This window comes from Bos javanicus, chromosome 7, assembly GCF_032452875.1.
Source record: "Bos javanicus breed banteng chromosome 7, ARS-OSU_banteng_1.0, whole genome shotgun sequence".
Lineage (NCBI taxonomy): Eukaryota > Metazoa > Chordata > Mammalia > Artiodactyla > Bovidae > Bos > Bos javanicus.
The window spans coordinates 60,419,322-60,441,651 of record NC_083874.1 but is presented as its reverse complement, the minus strand read 5'-3'; the positions used below and the strand labels follow the sequence as shown (position 1 = coordinate 60,441,651).

The 22,330-nt window shown below is 38.1% G+C and overlaps 1 protein-coding gene across 13 annotated transcripts in view; it reads left to right on the top strand.

The window, feature by feature from the left end:
- The window catches only part of CSNK1A1 (casein kinase 1 alpha 1), a 49,600-nt gene that overhangs the window by 7,676 nt on the left and 19,594 nt on the right, over positions 1-22,330 (top strand). For all 13 annotated transcript variants that reach the window (XR_009737643.1, XM_061424001.1, XM_061423999.1 and 10 more), the window contains exons 3-4: positions 17,115-17,241; positions 20,449-20,547. Coding sequence is in view for 12 of the 13 variants with exons in the window: in XM_061424001.1 (XP_061279985.1) it covers positions 17,115-17,241; positions 20,449-20,547 (226 nt within the window). In the remaining variant the exon portion in view is untranslated. The remainder of the gene's footprint in view (positions 1-17,114; positions 17,242-20,448; positions 20,548-22,330) is intronic.

The window sequence follows — 22,330 nt, the reverse complement described above, 5'->3', positions numbered from 1 at the left end:
TGATAGTCATCAGTGGGGTATGTTTAATAGGGACTTCAGAAGTGCTGTAGAAAAATGTTTAGTTGGAGGGTACATTTGATCTTTATTTTTATTTTTATATTTTATTTTTCTGATCCTCAATAAGAAAGGAAATGGAAAGGGCATTATATTGAGAGTCAATACTTAGGTTCTGTCTGTGGTGTCATCTAGATTTGAACCTTGAATGAATTCTATCATGAATGTCAGCTTTCCTTTATAAAAGGGATTTTGTAAGACTATCTCGGTCTTGAGTTTTTTTAAATGCATTATATAAATTAGTGGCATCCATCCACATGCCAAAAAAAAAAAAAGAACCAACATCCAGGCATTGCCCATGGTCTCATTTAATCATTACAGGAATTCTGTAAGTTGAGTCAGAATAGTTAATTTGCCTAAAGTCACAAAGCTAATGTGATATTTGAATAGACTTTACTGTCTCAACAGTATCAGTGGTTCACAAACTTCATAGCACGTTGTAATCACTTAGAAAACTTTAAAAAAATATTGACACCTGGCTTCTAACCTCATATTTTGAATTAATTGATTTGAGGGTATGACTTCTGGTTTAATTTAGTTTTGGGGTTTTCTTGGCTACACCATGTGGCTTACGGAATCCTTGTTACCCAGCCAGGGATTGAAACTGGGTCCCCCCCAACAGTGGAAGCCCGGACTCCTAACCACTGGACCAAATCTAGTATTTCTTAAGTGAACAAATGGAAACATGGCTGTACTGGTTGATTTAGCTTTGAATCCTGATGTAGAGATACTGACATATCAAAATGCTGCTGCTGCTGCTAAGTCGCTTCAGTCGTGTCCGACTCTGCGACCCCATAGATGGAAGCCTACCAGGCTCCCCCGTCCCTGGGATTCTCCAGGCAGGAACAGTGGTGTGGGTTGCCATTTCCTTCTCCAATGCATGAAAGTGAAAGGTGAAAGGAAAGTTGCTCAGTCGTGTCGGACTCTTAGCGACCTCGTGGACTGCAGCCTACCAGGCTCCTCCGTCCATGGGATTTTCCAGGCAAGAGTACTGGAGTAGGGTGCCATTGCCTTCTCCCATCAAAATGCTAATGTATGTTAATTTCACAGTAAAGGCTTGCTAATGTGGACCTTTGTCAGCTTCAGTATTTATCCATGGTTTGTTGGCCTTTTGGAACTTCTTTTGGCTCAAACTTGGAATTTTTTCTACAGGAGAATTTTTTTTTTTTTTTAAGGAAGCAAGATGGTGACAGTGACTAAGCATACATGGTATATATCACATGTTTCATTTGTGCCAGCATTAAGTGTGCAATGACAGTGTTTGCAAATTAACCTGAAATTGAGGCTATCCTATATTTCAGGTCCTCTGGAGGCTGCTCTGAGTACTACTTACCCGTTACACTTTCTACACTGCCAAACTATTCTATCTACATGTAAGGTGGCTTTTATGGTGAGGGGAGGATGCGATCTGATTTAAAACTGCCTTGTTTGTTGGAAAGTGGTAGCATGAAGTTTTTGTAAATTTTGTTTCAAATTCCAAATTTTCAAAGTCTTTCATTTGCATACTTACCTTATTTTGCTTTTTTTTGTTCTCACTTGATCGAAATTATTCTTACTACTAAGCTTCCCTGATGGCTCAGCAGGTAAAGAATCTCCGTTTCAATACAGAAGATAAAGGAGACTTGGGTTTGATCCCTGGGTCAGGAAGGTCCCCTGGAGAAGGAAATGCAGCCCACTCCAGTATTCTTGCCTGAAGAATTTCATGGACAGAGGAGCCTGGCAGGCTACAATCCATAGGGTCGCAAAGAGTCAGACCTGACTGAGCATCTGAGCACATATATCTACTTACTGAAAACCTAGTGTTTTCATTTTTTAAGCCTTCAAAATATTAATACTTTGTATCCTTCTTAAGGAAGGGAGTGATGTTGGCTTTTTCTCTGAAAATTAAAGTTCTTTTCTTGGAGAGTGTCAGTGAACTTTACAGTACTTTCTAGAGAATAAGCAAACATTTCTTTTCTTTTATTCAACAAATACATGTGTACGTGAGTACTATGCAGTTTCAGATAATGGGCACATTTCAGTGAACAGATAGTTTTTGTGAGACCTACATTCTTTTTGAATATATATCATGTGCTTGACATATAGTTGTGACTTTGTCCCTTGCTGGAAGTTAGTGGCAGAGATATCTAAATTTCATACTGTGAGGACATAACCTTTCCTTAACATCAGACAGCATGCTGAGCTATCCAGAGATTGCCTTGATTGGAGAGGTCAGCAGAGACCCCATTATGTCTCCTTGTGAATCCTGCTTAGTCAACATTTCTCAAACATCAGCCATGCATAGTAATTACATTCAGAGCTTGTTTAAAATGTAAAGTTTTCTGCCTCACCCCCAGATTTGTTTGACCAGTACTGCAATGGGCCTTGCGAGTGTATTTTTGTCAAGTACCTCAGATAATTCAGGCTAAAGACCAGAGAACCACACTTTGAGAAATACTGTGCTGAGGTTTTGACACTTCATTGTTTTGAGCTGTTGTAGGTAGTTTGTGATTATTTTGCTGAGAGGGCTCTGACTGTTGTAGGAGATGCTATTGTCTTGTTTGTTATTTCATAACTGTTGGGCAACTGCTTTTTGTAATGAAAGTAATCCTTATATTTGTGTAGTGCTTTTATAATCTCATATTTACTAGGAGATCTCTTGATAGATAAGTATAAAAATGTTTACCAGTGAGCAAAAATGGCTTATGCAGGTAAGAAAATGACAAAGGAAGAACTGAAACTTGTGTTTTGGCCATCGATTGAGTCATTATTCTTTTCATTGTATTGCATATATTGTGAGTTTAGCTAGCTTTCCATTCTCAAGTCCAACTGCTGGTTTATTGAGCCACTTTTTATTTGTTTATTCACTGAAGGGCATTTTTATAAGTACACGTTGCATAGTTCTATATTATTAGCTTAGATTTACATTGAATTTAATTTATGAAAAGATAGTCATGTGTTTATACATTACTTTTTTCTTTCAGCTTAGATCATTCTAGTAACTTGTGTTGCCTCTTCCATTTTCCATTTTCCCCTTTACTATACTTGTGTTAACATATCAAGCTTCATTTGCTAATACAGAGAAATTTGAGTTGTTTTTAAAATATATAATCTACTTAACGAAGGATTTACTAAGCAAATTAATTAATGTAGTATGTGTGGAGGGGGAATGTTTCATCCAGCCAAAATTATTTGTTCTCCTAGATCTTTATATGTAAAACTGTCTTTAATACAAATGATTCCTATATTGCTAAAAGTACCCTAAAGAAAGTGGTACACTATTTAGTCTCTAAATAGTGTATTGAGAGATACTTTGATTTCCGGACTTACTTACCCTAAGACTTTAATGTGTGTTTTCTCATACTTTCTTTTAAGGAGTGGAGGTAAATCATTTCAGCCTTAAGAATTTGAAATTTAATTTAGGAAGAAGGAAAAGGGAACCCAGTTTTGTTTTGTTTTTATTTGGCTGCACCATGCATAATGTGGGATCTTAATTCCCTGACCAGGGATCCAACCCCTGCCCCCTGCATTGGAAGTGTAGAGTCCTAACCGCTGGACTTCCAGGGAAATCCCTCTGGGGCCTAATTTTGATATTTTGAAAATAGCATTGATGGTTATATCTTTGGACATGTTGAGTTTAAGCTGATAGGATATCCCAGGCTTAGCTCTTGTATAATTAAGTTAGCAGAGATACAGACCTAAACCTCAGCTAGGGAATTAGGACTGGTGTTTATTCTTACACTGAGCAAGATCAGTGTAGAAGTGATAGTAGAGACAGGAAATTGAGAGGTAAGGACTGAATTCTTTGGTGGAAATGCAAAGTTAATCAAGGCAAGAGGAGAGTTGCCATAATGGGATGTTACAGTCAGTGGAAGCCAGTTTTAAAGGACAGGCAGAGGCCAGATTTTTGGAGTTTCTTATTGTATATGAAACTTTGCTTTTTTGGTGTATGTAATGGGGGAGGGACGAGAAATGGCACCACGAAACTGTAGAAGAGTGACTGAAACTAGGGGACTATGTAGAAAGGCATCTTTCAAAATTTAGCTCAGATGCCAACTTTTCTAAGAAGGCTTCCCTTTTATCTTCTCTGAATAAATTACTTAACTCCTCTATATTTCATATTTACTTTATTGTTGCTTTTATATTGTACTTGTCACCAGTTCTTCTAGACCTTAAGATGCTTTTGGCATCCTTTTTGGCAGTGTCACACACATAGCAGCTGCTTAATAAGTGTTGAATCAGACTTGAAGAGCAGATTTTAGTAAAGGATTTTTAACAGTTTTAGTGAGACTATATATGTAAGCATCATCAACTTAAAGTGTGCAATTCATTGTTTTTTACTATATGTACAGAGTTGTGCTGCCATCCATCACCGTAATACAGTTAAAGAATACTTTCATCCCCTCCTGCCCCCCAAAAACCTTGAACACATTAGTGATCACTCTCCATATCCTATTAGGCCTAGATAGCCACTTGTCTACTTTCTATATGTTTGCTTATTAAAAAAGATTTGATCAACCCTTTAAGATTGGTATTGTGAAAACTACAGATGTATTGTCCTACTTCCCAGTGGAAAAGTATATTTTAATACTTGTATTCCCCTGGAGGTTCCAGTTCTTCACATATTGTCTTCCAGTACAACTGTATCCAAGGCTAGAGAAAGCAGTGACAGCAAGAACCATTTGTGATCTTTGAAATATAATATTGGGCAGTATGAAGAGATGAGAATGATAACCATTATACAGGGAACCAAGAAAAAAAAATAAAAGTAAGATGGCAGATACAGACTAGATTTTTAATAAGTTACCTGTGAACAAGAAAATAGGGTGATCTTGTCTTACTATGTACCAACAATGCTGGCTGTTTTCAGTTTCTTGTGAATAACAAAGCTTAGTGTGTAGTCCTAACCCCTACCCACCTCTTTACCTGTCCATCTTCTGTTTATGCTTCAAGAATCAACTTTACTTGTTCATTGAAAGGTTTTCCCTAAAGCTTCCCTCTAAAAAATTGATTGGGTCCCCATAATTTGTACCTTTCACCATCAGTTTCTCTCATCATTTGCCTACACAGACTGTGGTATAAACTATGAGAGCAAAAATTACTTGGTTTTGTCTTGTTAGCCACCATAAATTTTGAAAGGGTAAACGAACAGGAACTTTCGTAGTAGGTATTTCCAAGTATCAAGGCACATTTGTTTGTGTTTTTAAAAATTGGCAGGTTAAGAAACGTCTATGCATGTTTTAAAGCAGAGGGCAAGGAACAGGAAGACTGAGAAATGGAAATCTTACAGCATAATTCAAAGATCTTAGGGGTCATATTGTCAGCAGAGGGTTAGTAGTAGCAGGTAAGAGGGTTAGGATGAAGAAGGAAAATGAATCATCTTAGTTGACATTATTATTGGCTGAGTGAAACGCGCTGCACAAGTTTTAGATCTTAATCTACAGTCTCTTTACCTTAAAAATCTGTTTAGAGGGGCTTCCTGGTGGCTCAGTGGTAAAGAATCCACTTGCCAACACAGGAGACATGGATTCGATCCCTGATCTGGGAAGATCCCACATGCCGCAGAGCAACTAAGCCCCAGCACCACAACTACTGAACCTGTGCCCTAGAGCCCAGGAGCTGCAACTACTGAAGCCTGGGTATCCCAGAGCCCGCGCTCTGCAACCAGAGAGTAGCCCCGGCTCACAACTAGAGAAAAGCCTGCACACAGTAACAAAGACCCAACACCACCAGAAATTAAAAAAAAAATAAAACTGTTTAGAACAGGGTTCTTAACTTGGTTCAGGGATATCATTCTTTCCTTCAAGAGATCAGTGAGTTGGATGAAAAAAAATTCCAGAGTTTATTTTCAAGTGCCTCACTAGTTTAGACAGTACCTGTGGCTTTGTCACCAATAGAAATCACAGATATTTTTGTATCACATTGTTGCATGAATCTCAAAATAGTCTTCATTCCCATCATACTTCAAAATTATAGTACTAATCAGACTTGCCCCTAAATTGTATTATGTAGTGCTTTAATAAAGAGCATGTATTTTACTATATCAAGATCGATTTTAAAGTAATTTTATGGTAACTGAATCGCTCTAAAATTAGTTTCCTTTATAATGCTACATATTATGCTTTTAAAATACTCTGAGAAGGGATCAATAGGCCTCATTAGACAAAGATGTGGGGCGGGGGGAGTCCAAGACAACAAAAAAAGATTTAGAACTCCTGATGCAAAACTAGTGACTCCAACTCCCACCCACCCACATATAACTTGTTTGAGCAGATTTTTGGTGAAACTGGAAGTTGCTCAGTCGTATCTGACTTTTGTGACCCCACAGACTATACGGTCCATGGAATTCTACAGGCCAGAATACTGGAGCGGGTAGCTGCTGTCTTCTCCAGGGGTTCTTCCCAACCCAGGGATTGAATCCAGGCTTCCCACGTTGCAGGCAGATTCTTTACCTGCTGAGACACCAAGGAAGCCCAAGAATACTGAAGTGGGTAGCCTCTCCTCTCTCCAGTGGATCTTCCCAACCCGGGAATGGAACCGGGGTCTCCTGCATTGCAGGCCAATTCTTTACCGGCTGAGCTACCAGGGAAGCCCAAGTTCTTGGTCGTTGTGGCTAAATAAAAAACATTTGTTTGATGCAGGATTGGTCCCAGTTGGTGGATATCCACTGTTTTCTTTTCCGCTTCTAGTCTTGTTCAGTTTTTATTAAATTACTTCCATGCTTGTTAATATCCTCCCCCATGGGTGTGAGATTGTAAGGATGGGAAAATTAGCCAGCTAAAGGCCTGGGGAAGTTTTGGGAAAGGTTCAGTGAAGTAAAGATAAAATTAATATCTAAAATTTCTTGAAATCATCATATCTACCTCTAAAACTATTTCTTTTGTTCTATCTAAACTTTAGTCTAAATTTCTTTACTAAACCTAATCTTCAGACTTCCTTGGTATGGTACATTTGGTTAAGACTCAGCACATCCAGTACACGGGGTGTGGTTCCATCCCTGGTCTGGGAACTAAGATCCCAACTGCCTGTGTGGCGGTGCAGCAAAGTAAAAAAACAACTTGATTTTCCAGTTCTGTGCAGTAGCCAAATAGCAGCATAGAGTATCATTCTCTAGTGAAAATCCTCTGGATCTCAAACCAGTTCAAAGGTATATCTGCAGGTAAGTCCAAAGGATTGTGAATAAAAATTTCGTGTTACTGAACTTGTGAAATATGAATTGTGTTTTAAATGTGAAATTGTGAGAGGAGGAAATAGATTGATGTTTCGAAGGCAAAATAAGTTTATATTATTAAATTTTAGGTGTCTTGTATTCAAAGTACAATGAAAGCCACTAATCCAAGGAACAAATAAGGGCAGAGAACCTTTCGGAGAATGATAGTTACACAATAGTCTTGTGTACCAAGTTAATAGAAAATCAGGAGATGCCCCACATTTAATCCTGTGTCTGGTTCTCTTTCAGAAAGGCTGAAGAGTTACCATGAATCAAAAATATAGTCAAACTGGTGCATTATGGTTCTGTTTTTGTGATGAAAAATGCCATTAGTAAAATAGAGCATTGTAAGTACTAACAGTTTTAGGTTAAAGGAGTTACAGTGTCTTAAGACTGAAGTTCATAGATGGTTCTACCTTTCAATCAACTATTGAATGTAGTACTAGGAGGACTGGTAACTCTTGAGACTCAGGAATTTAAATTGAGAATTGAGGGCAGCCTCCTGTTGGATTCTGGTAATTTAGGAGGACAGGGGTAGTAGGAAGTGCCTTTCTTAACTGTCGTAAATGAATTGTTAATCCCGGTGCACACTCACACCAAAAACAAAACATGGAAAGAAAAGAAGTCAACAAGGCATGATTACGATGAGAAGCAAGAAGGAAGATACAGGAAAAGATGCACAAGAACTGACTGTAGTTAATTTTTTTGGCCCATGGTAATTTGGGTGCTATTGAAGGACAGGAAGAGCTGTCTATAATTTTTATAATATTATGAAAGGCAAAATATAATATATAGGAACAATGAAAGAAATTCAGACATGAGAATAGGGTGATTGGAACTGTTAGCAGTAACAACCTAAAGGGGGAATTCGAGCTTGTTTACTTAGAGTTGAGTGAGATTGTACTAGACCAGGTCCTTAACGTCTACCCTCATAAGAAGGAAGGTAAAGGTTGGAGGATGATGATGAGTTGGCAAGAGACTGAGTTTGAGATACAGTGTCTTGAGAATGTAGATGCTATGAAAATTGGAGAAGGAAATGGCGACCCACTCTGGTGCTCTTGCCTTGAGAATCCTAGGGACAGGGGAGCCTGGTGGGCCGCCGTCTATGGGGTCGCACAGAGTCGGACACGACTGAAGCGACTTAGCAGCAGCAGCACTGATTCAGTGCTTGTACTTTCAGTTGTTCAGCGAGGACTCTGATTTGATAATCTAAAGATGGGAAGATAAATGGTATAGGAAGAGACATTTCCCTGTTAAGACCATCACTTTATAGTCATTTCAGTCACTCAGTTGTGTCCGACTCTGCAACCCCATGGAGTACAGCACTCCAGGCTTCCCTGTCCGTCACCAACTCCTGGAGCCTACTCAAACTCATGTCCATCCAGATGGTGATGCCATCCAACCATCTCATCCTCTGTCGTCCCCTTCTCCTCCTGCCTTCAATCTTTCCCAGCATCAGGGTCTTTTCAAATGAGTCCGTTCTTCGCATCAGGTGGCCAAAGTATTGGAGTTTCAACTTCAGCATCAGTCCTTCCAATGAATATTCAGGACTGATTTCCTTTAGGATTGACTGGTTAGATCTCCTTGCAGTCCAAGAGACTTTCAAGAGTCTTCTTCAACACCACAGTTCAAAAGCATCAATTCTTTGGCACTCAGCTTTCTTTATAGTTCAGCTCTCACCAGTCATCCATACATGACTACTGGAAAAACCATGGCTTTGACTAGATGGACCTTTGTTGGCAAAATGTCTCTGCTTTTTAATATGTTCTCTAGGTTGGTCATAACTTTCCTTCCAAGGAGTAAGCATCTTTTAATTTCATGGCTACAGTCACCATCTGCAGTGATTTTGGAGCCCCCAAAAATAAAGCCTGTTACTGTTTCCACTGTTTCCCCATCTATTTCCCATGAAGTGATGGGACCGGATGCCATGATCTTAATTTTCTGAATGTTGAGTTTTAAGCCAACTTTTTCACTCTCCTCTTTCACTTTCATCAGGAGGCTCTTTAGTTCTTCTTTACTTTCTGCCATAAGGGTGGTATCATCTGCATATCTGAGGTTATTGATATTTCTCCCAGCAATCTTGATTCCAGCTTGTGTCATCCAGCCCGGCATTTTGTATGATATACTCTGCATATAAGTTAAATAAGCAGGGTGACAATATACAGCCTTGATGTACTCCTTTCCAAATTTGGAACCAGTCCATTGTTCCATGTCTGGTTCTAACTGTTGTTTCTTGACCTGCATACAGATTTCTCAGGAGGCAGGTCAGGTGGTCTGGTATTCCCATCTCTTTAAGAATTTTCCAGTTTGTTGTGATCCACACAGGCAAAGGCTTTGGCATAATCAATAAAGCAGAAGTAGATTTTTTCTGGAACTGTCTTGCTTTTTCGATGATCCAACGGATGTTGACAATTTGATCTTTGGTTCCTCTGCCTTTTCTAAATTCAGCTTGAACATCTGTTATTTCACGGTTCACGTACTGTTGAAGCCTGATTTGGAGAATTTTGAGCATTACTTCGCTAGCATGAGTTCAATTCAGTCACTCAGTCGTGCCTAACCCTTTGTGACCCTGTGAACCATGCCAGGCCTCCCTGTCCATCACCAACTCTCGGAGTCCACCCAAACCCATCTCCATTGAGTCGGTGATGCCATCCAACCATCTCATCCTCTGTTGTCCCCCTCTCCTCCTGCCCTCAATCTTTCCCAGCATCAGGGTCTTTTCCAGTGAGTCAGCTCTTCGCATTAGGTGGCCAAAGTACTGGAGTTTCAGCTTCAACATCAATCCCTCCAATGAATATCCAGGACTGATCTCTTTTAAGATGGACTGGTTGGATCTCCTTGCAGTCCAAGGGACTCTCAAGAGTCTTCTCCAATATCACAGTTCAAAAGCATCAATTCTTCGGCGCTCAGCTTTCTTCACAGTCCAACTCTCACATCCATACATGACCACTGGAAAAACCATAGCTTTGACTAGATGGACCTTTGTTGGCAGAGTAATGTCTCTGCTTTTTAATATGCTGTCTAGGTTGGTCATAACTTTCCTTCCAAGGAGTAAGTGTCTTCTAATTTCATGGCTGCAATCACCATTTGCAGTGATTCTGGAGCCCAGAAAAATAAAGCTAGCGTGAGAGATGATTGCAGTTGTGTGGTAGTTTGAACATTCTTTGGCTTTGCCTTTGGGATTGAAATGAAAACTGACCTTTTCCAGTCCTGTGGCCACTGCCGAGTTTTCCAAATTTGCTGGCATATTGAGTGCAGCACTTTGACAGCATCATCTTTCAGGATTTGAAATAGTTCAACAGATGACACCACCCTTATGGCAGAAAGTGAAGAGGAACTAAAAAGCCTCTTGATGAAAGTGAAAGTGGAGAGTGAAAAAGTTGGCTTAAAGCTCAACATTAAGAAAACGAAGATCATGGCGTCTGGTCCCATCACTTCATGGGCAATAGATGGGGAAATAGTGGAAACAGTGTCAGACTTTATTTTTTGGGGCTCCAAAAAAATATGTATGGATGTGAGAGTTGGACTGTGAAGAAGATTGAGCGCCGAAGAATTGATGCTTTTGAACTGTGGTGTTGGAGAAGACTCTTGAGAGTCCCTTGGACTGCAAGGAGATCCAACCAGTTCATTCTGAAGGAGATCAGCCCTGGGATTTCTTTGGAAGGAATGATGCTAAAGCTGAAACTCCAGTACTTTGGCCACCTCATGTGAAGAGTTGACTCATTGGAAAAGACTCTGATTCTGGGAGGGATTAGGGGCAGGAGGAGAAGGGGACGACAGAGGATGAGATGGCTGAATGGCATCACGGATTCAATGGACGTGAGTCTGGGTGAACTCCGGGAGTTGGTGATGGACAGGGAGGCCTGGCGTGCTGCGGTTCATAGGGTCACAAAGAGTCGGACAGGACTGAGCAACTGAACTGAACTGAACTGGAATTCCATCACCTCCACTAGCTTTGTTCTTAGGGATGATTTCCAAGGCCCACTTTACTTATTATTTGACTTCTTTGAGTCAAAGATGAGTAGATGCTTCCTGGTGACTTTATACTTTTAGTACAGGGAGTATTTTTTTTTTATTCCTTGCTTTGTTTTTCTCATCTGCAACGTCAGGTGTGCCCTAGCCTCTTAAAACCTCTAATACAGCTTTTTATTTTTTAATTCAGCAAATGTTACTGAGTATTTCCTGCTTGTAAGGCATTGTGCTGAATGCTGGAAATACAGAGTTGTGAACAAGACACTAAATGGCTCTTCCTATTATATTAGGACTCTCTAAAGGAATTGAACCGATGAGTCTTGTATACAGGCATATCTCAAAGTTATTACAGGTTCAGTTCCAGAACACCACAATAAAGCAAAGTCACACAAATTTTTTGGCAAGTATGTGTATTAATTTTGAAATATTGCCGAAAAGTGCTAGCCTATCATCTGAGCTTTGAGCAAGTGGTAATTTTTTGCAATAATAGCATCAAAAATAAAGATCATAGATCACCACAACGATATAACAATAACAAAAATATCAAAATAGTGAAAATGTGACAGACACAAAGTGAGCACGTACTGTTGGAAAAGTGGCACCAGTGGATTTGATCAAGACAGGGTTGCCACAAACCTTCAGTTTGTTAAAAAAAAAAAAAAAAAGTGATACCTGCAAAGAGCAATAAAGAAAGATATGCTTGTATTATACATAGAGTTTTATTATGAGGGATTGGTTTACACAATCATGGAGGCCAAGAGGTCCCGGGACCTGTGGTCTATATGAGCTGGAGGCCCAGGAAAATCAGTAGTGCATTTCTGCTTCAAGCCTAAAGGCCTGAGAGCCAGGGGAACCAAAGATTTAAGTCCCAGGTGAGTCCTAAGATCTGAAAACCAGGAGCATGTATGTCTGAGAGCAGAAGGTGATTATTTCAGTGCTAGCAGAGAGGGAATTTTCTCTTCCTCTGCCTTTTTGTTCTGTTCAGAACAAAAGAGAGTGATCTTCTTTACTTAGCCTGTCATTCTGATGCTAATCTCTTATGGAGCCAACTTCACAGACACCCCAAAATAATGTTTTACAAGCTATTCCAGAATCCCTTAGCCCAGTAAGGTTGACACACAAAATTAACCATCACACTAATCAAGCCATAAGAGAAGGCCTACGTTAAACAAATGTTCCTTTTTCTGTTATTGTTCTAGTTATAGGGATGGAACATATTTAGGTGCTTTAATCTGAACTGAGTATTTATGATGATTACACTGATTTACTATTCTTGGAAGTCATTGGGTCTCAGCAATATTGAAAATATTTCATTTCATTCTTTTTTAAGATACTTCTATTTTTGCAGAGATTTATTAGGGAAAAGAAACCCTTAGCTCCATGTCTTCTAATTGGTCTTCATGTCATTGTCATTCCTTTTACTCCCCAGGTTCCATATTGCATACTGATACCAAGGCCAGCTTTTAATATTGACTTAATTATATTAGGTCCTAGACATAGCCTACTGATATTTTCCCGGTTATCTATAAAATTTAAAGCACATTAGCCTGGCATTCAAGAGTCTATATCAGTCACCTTGTTCTCCCCTTTATACGAACCTGTGTCTGTTCTTGCCGCCTGCTTAAGACATCCTTTTCTACCTTCCCTATCGAAATATTATCCCTCCTTCAGGATCTGACTGGTAATAGACCATTTTCACTAGGTTTCTTTCTTTGGACAGATGTAGTTCAACCCATTGTTTTGTCTTGTTTTGTTTGCTTTTCTGAATTCTTTTAGCATATTTTGGTCAGCCCCAGTGACTTGTACATATGTCATCTTAGGTTTGTGCTTTTTACATGTGTCTTAATTTTTTAGCTATAATTACTTTAGATAGGGGTTTAGAAGAACAAGATGAAATCAGAGATGGACCTTGCCTTCTGCTAGAATTTTCTTCAGACCTTAAGGTACCTTTCTTAATGCTCTCAGTAAGTAACGATGATTTTTTTGAATTGCAAGCTCATTCTCTGGCCTGTTGCCTTGATTGATCAGGCAACACTGAGTCTAAAGACATTTGAAACAGAAAATGAGACCTTGTACTTTCGTTTTTACTTTCATCCATTAAATTATTTGATTCTTCTGCATGTTTTGAAACTAAATAAGGTCCAAATCAAACCAGTCTTTTTTTTTTAATCTCATAAATTCAGAGTTACCTATAGTGTGCACATTACCATAGTGTGAAGTGAAAGTGAAGGTGTCATTCGCTCAGTGTGCAACTCTTTGTCACCCCATGGACTGTTGCCCTCCAGGCTCCTCTCTCCATTGAATTTTCTAGGCAAGAATACTAAAGAATACCATTCCCTTCTCCAGGGGATATTCCCCACCCAGGGATCAAAGCCAGGACTTCTGCATTGCAGGCAGATTCTTTTCCTTCTGAGCCACCAGGGAAGCCTCTTACCATAGTGTATGTACTTAGTAACAACACATTGTTATATACATTAAAAAATGTCTAAAGATAGGACCTTGAGTTTCTGGTCGAAGGCAGAAACAGGAGTGAGGCTTTCACTTTGGTGTGTTTCAGGTAGTCTGCAAACTTAAATGATCTCAGAGAATCAGGTTAGTGCTTGCTCATTACCCAGGTTCTGTGAAGACTTAGAAAAAACAAATAGTAAGCCCTGTATTACCAGGTGGAGAGAGAGAGAAGCACCAGAGTAACAGTACCTGAATATTTGTACTTTCGAAGGGTTAGATCTTGGATTCAAGCAGTAGTTAGTGGCTATGAGAATTCTGTGAAATGAGAGATCTGTGTGAGACAGGCTACTTAAGGAAGATTTCTCTGACAGCTGGATATTAGGATGTTGCGATTGAAAATGGAGAGTTAGAAGCTCTCAGAATAAAAGGAAAACATGGAGGTGAAGGTAGAAACTGAATGAGTATGATCTGGGTAAGCAGAAGACTGTTCCTGGCACCTAATCTGTGTGTAATAAGGTCTGGATGGATTGATTGCACGGGGGGGAGGGTGTGAGGTCTTAGGTTTTGAGAAATTAGTTATATATTCCTTACCCTCCAGGCTCCTCTGTCCATGAGATTTTCCCAGCAAAAATACTGGAATGGGTTGCCATTTTCTCCTCACAGGGTCAAACCCAAGTCTCCTGCGTCTCCTTTATTGCAGGTAGATTCTTTACTGCTGAACCAGCAGGGCTTAAACTCATACACTTAAAACAATAAGGAGAAAAATACCTGATGACTTGATTTTTTTTTTTTTTTAAGTAAATTTCTAAATTCATCTGATTTTTGTTTCTAATTATTCTGTATTCTGTTAAAGGCCTACTTTGCATATGAATTCTCAAAAAGTACTTTGTAAAGTTAGGTGATGACATGACGATGTGAAGAATGAATTTGTGCCTCTGACATGTCAGGTTTGTAGTTTGGGTTGGATGCTTGTAAAATTTACTTTATTGTAATTTTGTTAGGAAGCTGTTGGTACAAATTTGTTGATGTGCTTGTGAGATGTAGTCTTATGAGAGTTGATTTGTGCTTTCTCTTTTGCCTTTGACTTTTAGTGACTTCCCCTCACTTCCTTAGCATTTTCTGTACTTTGTATTCTTGATTAGAGTCATTTCTTTTTCTTTAAAACCTAGCTAAATTAGATTTGTATTAAAAATCTGCCATAATTCTTAGTATTGGATATTTATAATGTTAAGAATTGGTTTTGAAGTTCCTCATAGCTTCCCAGCACAGATTTGCCTCTGCAGTTAGGTACAGAAAGGATAAAAAAAGAGAAGGAAAACAAAATCGAGGAATCAGGAAAGGAGAACATAACCGTATTTCATTTTATCACTTATTTTTCAATTTATTATTTGTTTTGTTTTACCCATCTCTTCCCACCTCCACCCCTATCCCTCACCCTCCAAAAACCCACCACTGTGACCTTTTTTGTGTGTGAGAGAGCTTTTCTTCAAAGTAAATGTTGGAATGAATGTGAAGAGTGTTGAATTCTTGTATGGAAAACAAAGGATTGAAAAGAGAAAATTACAGAAGCTTTGAACACGGTTTTAGATACAATCTCAGACATTAGCAGATTGGCACTTCTGTTGCTTTTCGGGCACAATCTCTGTAAGGTTAAAAAAAAAAACTCTTTCCCAGCCAGGCTATCTTTTTCAGCAAAGACATGTGAAAATGAATTCCTCTTTGCGTGTTTGATGGTAGTTATTCATGTTTCCTGTTTGCAGAGTAATCCTCAGGAACAGGTGGAACAAAAGTGTAGGAAACAATGTGCATTTTTTAAGTCTAGCCCCTTTGTGACCTTTTACATAAAATTCTAGGGATAATATTCGTTGGACCTGAATATGGGACCACACTTACATAGGACATCAAGGAGATCAAACCAGTCAGTGCTAATCCTAAATCAAAGCATCTAGTCAAAGCCATGGTTTTTCCGGTGGTCATGTATGGATGTGAGAGTTGGACTATAAAGAAAGCTGAGTGCCGAAGAATTGATGCTTTTGAACTGTGGTGTTGGAGAAGACTCTTGAGAGTCCCTTGGACTGCAAGGAGATCCAACCAGTCCATCTTAAAAGAGATCAGTCCTGGATATTCATTGGAAGGACTGATGTTCAAGCTGAAACTCCAATACTCTGGCCACCTGATCCGAAGAGCTGACTCGTTTGAAAAGACCCTGATGCTGGGAAAGATTGAGGGCAGGAGGAGACGGGGACGAAAGAGAATGAGATGGTTGGATGGCATCACTGACTCAATGGACATGAATGAGTTTGAGCAAGCTCTGGGAGATGGTGAAGGACAGGGAAGCCTGGCGTGCTGTGGGGTCACAAAGAATCGGACATGATCGAGAAACTGAATAACAACAAAAACACTAGACGTTTTTTAAAACACGTAAACTTTGCAAATGGTAAATCCAGGTATAGTTTCTTATTAGAGTTTTTAAAGATACCACTTCAGTACAGCTTTAAAATAGCTTCCTCTTTTGTTTGTTTACATTTTAGATAAAAGCCAGTTTTTTTTTCCAAGCTGGTGGTGGTTTTATTTTTTTTTTGGCTGCACTATGCAGCGTGTGGGATCTTTAGTTCCCTGACCAGGGATCAAACCCATGCCTCCTGTAGTAGAAGCAAGGGGTCCCAACCAACCATGGACTGCCAGGGAATTCCCTCAAGCAAAATTCATAATTTAGCTAAGTTTAAAATAAAAATGATAGTGTGTATTTTTCGGAAACCACCGTTATCTGATCTAGAGACATACAGAAACTTGCAATCACTGCAGTGATTCCTAGTCCTTGGAGTCTCTGAAATTAGTCATTGATATTCCTAGAGTTATTGGGGATAAATGTGTATCCACAGAAACATAACAATGGATAATTAAAGCATGATCCTTCCAATAAAAAGTGAATGTCATCCTTGTGGTAATAGGATTATTTTCTGTAATCTGGAACTAAGCAAAAATATGACTCCTTATAAATGGAACTTGGTAGGAAGTGGAACAGGAGTTATAATAAAATGGATATTTACTCTCTGAAACATTTTGGAATGACTGATAAAAATCTCCTTCATTTTTTCAATTAAAAAGTAAGACCAGGTGAGGTTTAGAAACTTGCCCACAGTTACAGAAAGTAATGGTGGATGGATAGAGAATTCACCTGCCCTGCTTAAGAAGCATATTAAGGCTGCCACACAAGTACTAACTTAATGGGACAGTGGGTTGCTTGACAGAAAAAAATCTCTTTATGCATTATTTTGTGTTGGGCAATGTAGTCAGTAAGTGGGGTCATCAGCTAGAGGAAAACAACCTTAAATAAAAACCTAGAGGGAAACTATCTTATATTTTTAAAATTTGATGATGTTTTTAAAATTTGATGATGTTAAGTGATAATCAGCTTTTTATAACGCCTTCCTCTTTCCCTCTTTGTTAGGTGGTATGGTCAGGAAAAAGACTATAACGTGCTAGTTATGGATCTTCTTGGACCCAGCCTTGAAGACCTCTTCAATTTCTGTTCAAGAAGGTTCACAATGAAAACTGTACTTATGTTAGCTGACCAGGTATGTGAAACTTTTATGAGAATAAAAGCTAAGAAATGCTACTGTTTAGTACTACTTAACTATAATTTCAGTATAGAAACCAGAGTATTATAACCCTGTATAATAATCCTTGGGTTAAAAGTATAGTCATTCAAGTTTGTTGCTCTGATAAGTCTTGTAGATGTTTTCCTGTGGTATAAGACAAAAATGAATTACACTGGTTTATTATTCACCTGTAGACTAAGAGTTTTCGAGCTACTCCCATCATATAGTGTATTTGTTTTAGTGTTGAGTATAACAGGTTTCTTTGTAAGATTTTGTTTGAAGAAAGGATTTGGGAGTGTTTGTGTGTGTGCAAATATAAATAAATATGTATATATTGAAATTTTGATTAAAGCAAACTGAATGGTATTATGTGTTGAACCCTTATAAAAGGTATATTTTTGAGGAAAATAAGGTACTGAAGTAATTTAATGAACAGTTTTTGACCAAGTAGATGCTTCTTACAGGATTCTCAGCTATTGGTAATATTTAAGCAAAATCATGGAAATTTTTATGTCATGAATTGGATTTATGCATTGATTGAGGTTAGATGAAATTGTTTTAAAGTCCAAGGCTAGATTTATTTTTTTAGCTAAAGGTAATAAAAAAGAAAACCAGTTTTAAAGAATTTTAAGATGGGAGAATGGGGTCAGGAACAGACCTTGAGGAAACAGATATTATGGTCAAAGATAACAGGTAAATGTCAAGGACCTTGCATAAAACATGACTTCTTAATATGCTTTAATTCACATGTGAGCGAATCTTAATAAAAGAGTTTGTATTCTGTAGGCTCAGTAACACATAGGCATACATGCAGTGAACATTTATTTAGGATCTGCCACTGTAAAGGAGATCAGTCCTGGGTGTTCATTGGACGGACTGATGTTGAAGCTGAAACTCCAATACTTTGGCCACCTGATGCAAAGAGCTGACTCATTTGAAAAGACCCTGATGCTGGGAAAGATTAAGGGCAGGAGGAGAAGGGGACGACAGAGGATGAGATGGTTAGATGGCATCACTGACTGGATGAACCTGGATTTGGGTGGACTCTGGGAGTTGGTGATGGACAGGGAGGCCTGGCATGCTGCAGTTCATGGGGTCGCAGAGAGTCGGACACGACTGAGTGACTGAACTGAACTGTACTTAGCACTGGAGTGTACAAAAAATAAGGGCTAGTTTCTTCCCTCTTTTAACATAGAGTTAGTGGAGAAAAATGGACAGGTTCTGTCGTAAAAGTCTATATTGGATACTCTGGTAACATCAGAGAAATAATGTAATTTAGGGAAGGGGGTTGTAGAAAGGCACTTGTTTAAGAAAGAACCAGCTGAGTCTTGCTCTGTAAATGACAGGCAACACTTGAGTAGTCTGTAGTTTGTGCTGTTAATTTATCTTTTGCCTGACCTTCCCCCTGTGAGTGAATACTCATAGTTTAATGGTAAGTATTACTTGGCTAGAACAAATACTTTATGTACTTGACTGGTACAAAAAGTGAGACAAATGTTTTGTTTTACTTATTTAATATATGAATTGCTGCTGTACCTAAAGATGGTATTTGAACATTGTATACATCTTCTTCCTTGAGTGTATAGTTTAAGCCAGAGATTACAATTTGCCTTCACAAGCCGTTTGCCAAGGTAGAGGAATAAGAGTTAGAATTTATATCCTTGGTGATAAAAGCTGTAGAGAAAACGCAGGCAAGTAAAAATAGAGTCCTGACGTACACTACTGAGAAGAGCAAAAACATATGGGCAGAAAGATAATGTTGGCAGCCTTTGGACATGGAAAACATTTTCAAATACAACTTTTATTTTATGGAAAAGGTAGACATAATTGATAACTTAGAAATTTAAACTATTACAGAAGAAAAAGTTTAAATGTTTACGTAACAAATGACTGATAAAAAGATTGTCTGTTGTATGCAAAGAATTCTTAAAAACTGACAAGAAAAGGACAAGCCAAAAAAATAATGGAAAAGTATGGATTGACTTCACAGTACAGTACTAAGTCCAGAAGGTCAGTAAAAGTGAGCAGGTTTTTTAACTGTTATGAAATTACAAGTGAAGTCAGTACCTGTGAAAATGGGCAAGATTTAGAAAAAACTGAGATAACTGCTAGTGGGAAAAAAACACTAGTGCTGAAAAAATGAGCTGTTATAGGCTATTCTGAAGGCAATCAGTTTGCCTTCAAAGCAGCAACTCCCCCTGCAATGATAGGGGAGGTATAACCCATAGAAATAGAAGTGCTAATAGATAAGGATATATAAGTATATTAGTGTTATTGTTTATGGTGAGAGAATATTGGAAATAATGAGCATTAATACTGTGAGTTGGGATAATTGGGGAGTACTTCCATCTATGCCATAGAATATTTTATCTCCATTAAAAAGAATGGTAAGACCATACCACTTGACTTGGCAGAATTTCTGGGAAATTAAGAAAAGCTTGTTATAATGCCATGTTTGTTAGTTTTAGGATATGATCATACATATATGGAGAAAAATCATGGGAGAGTCGGAAAAGCATGCCAGAAAGGAAACCCAGCATGTATATGTCCCCATTTGCATAAAAGTTACATGCTTACATTGTATGGTACCAACTTCTAGAAATGTTTGGGATAGAATTAGTTAAAAACAAGTGAACAAAAATAAAATGAGTAGACTATTTCTATTGTAGTTTAAAGCAATAACAGTGTATAACTGTATCTGTCAATTGGTCAACATCCCTGTACTCTGAAGCACATGTAAGTTTGTGTGTGTACATATAGAAGAGAATAAAAATAGATCTGAGTAATACCAGGTACCTCAAGGGGCATAGTATTGACGTTTACTTTATATAATTTTGAACAACTGAAACAATTCTAAATTTATTACTTCTGTAATTAAAAAAACCAGTTCTTTCTATCAGGTTCTGTCATGTTTATAATCATTCATATTGAAAGAATAAGCTCAAAGGAAACTGCTGGTTTATGCTTGTATATCCATTAGTCTGGAGGTAAATGCAGAGCTGGTTGTCCTTTTTAATTTTGTCTAGCATTGTCTTTTTGAACTCTAAATAAAGTTAATAAAGTATACTTGTGATCTTGAAAAATGATTGACATATTGAAATAATTGAGACACAGTATGTTGCTTTCTTTTGTTTCTTAGTGCAAATCACTTAACTTGATTTTCTCTCCTCCCCTTTTTTCCAGATGATCAGTAGAATCGAATATGTGCATACAAAGAATTTTATACACAGAGACATTAAACCAGATAACTTCCTAATGGGTATTGGGCGTCACTGTAATAAGGTTAGTCACATGTTCTTTGCATGAAAGGACAAAGAATAAAACTTCCAAGAATTGGCTTTGATAAACTTTGGTGAACTTTTTAAGTCTTTTAAAAAGTCATAGTAAGTTGAATTTGCTATTGATAATTGTTTTAAAAGATTGTACTTGAAGGCTAATCCATTAACTTAGTAACTTGAAATAAAGTATCTCCAACTTAACCCAACCAAAGTTAGTTATTTATATGGAAATATGAAATTCCAAGGGCTTTATAATGAAATGTAATCATCTATATTATTGTATCTATTTTTCATTCATTCGAATAGCAAACAAACAAACAAAAAAACCCATATACCCATATACTTTTCTTCCTGAATGCTAAAAATCAGATTTTAACCTTTCTTTCTGAAGTGTGGGTTTTTGCAATATATGTGCTTGTGCCAGTGTGGGAACCACTGTCCCACCCATCTGTCACCATGGCGTTAACATTTGCTGACTGAGCAAGGTTGATAATGAGAATTCTTCAGTCCTTGGATTTGTGTATTCAAAAGGATAACTTTTGGACCTGTTTCAAAAGTAGTTTGACAGTTTATTTGGGTGCCAAGTTGAGTGGGGTCTCCACCCCTCTTCTCTCCTGTTCAAAGGAAAGTGTAGACAAGTGAAATGAACTTTCATACAATGAAATTAGTGTTCATTGGGGGCCACAGAATGGTTGAACTTACGGGGTGATTGGGTTTTAGCCAGTGACGCATGATTGCAGTTAGAAACTAATTGTGTTGACAATTTTCTGCAATGATTAGTTTTACTGAGTGAATTGCTTTTATTTTCAATTGTTGAGGTCGGGCAGACAGGCAGCATTGGCAATGCACTAAGCATGTTATGATCTGACGATCTGATAGAAATTCTCAACTTCAGGACAACTTGGGGGTTTTTTGTGTTTTTTGTTCTGTTCTGTTTTTGGAAGGAACATTCCTATTTATTTTATTTAGTCATTAGGGAATGTTTGATGTTTTTAGGTCTAGCTATAAATGTTTACCTTTGTTTGCCTGTATGAATGCCAACTTGGAGCCATTACCATTAGAAGTGGTATTATTTGTTAATGCGTGAGACATTAATGTTGGTCTGACCAGGTTTTAGGAGTTAAATTTTATTTTTCTTGAAAGCTGAGCTTTAAATGATAGAAGGTGTTTAAGTCTACATGTAACCTTTCTTGCCATTCCCAAATCACATCTTTTTTCTTTTTTTAAATATTATGTGGCTTCTCTCTTTGAAGCATCCAGGTTCTTGTTATTTTAAAACCTGGTAATTTAATTGAACTATTACTAGTCTTAATTTTGGCAGGCAGTTTTGTCAGAATGACCCTAATCTTTTGACCATTTCCCAGCCTTTTCTTCCCATTTTCTTCCTGCTAAAGGCCTTCTATCCTCATGTAATCCATGTTCTGCATGTTGATGTTGCAGTACATGGTTTGTCTTAAACTTAATGATAGTCCAGATGATGTCTTTGCTTCCCCACCCTGCCCCAAACAGCTTATTAATCACTTAGTTGTGTTAGGAAGTCCAGATTGCCCAGTGATATGTAAACCTTTTTAGAATCTTGTGTCCTCTTTTAGAGATACTAAAAAGATTGTGAAATTGCTTTGCTGTTACACAGATTCAGAGAGACCCTAGGGTTAGAAGTGCAGTGTTTTACCTAAGATTCTGAACGTTGTTCTTAAACATTTTAGGTTAGTGTTTGTTTATGTAGTTGGTTTTTAGTGTTTTCTGTATTGTAGTTTGAAATACGCCAGTTGTATGATACTGGATTC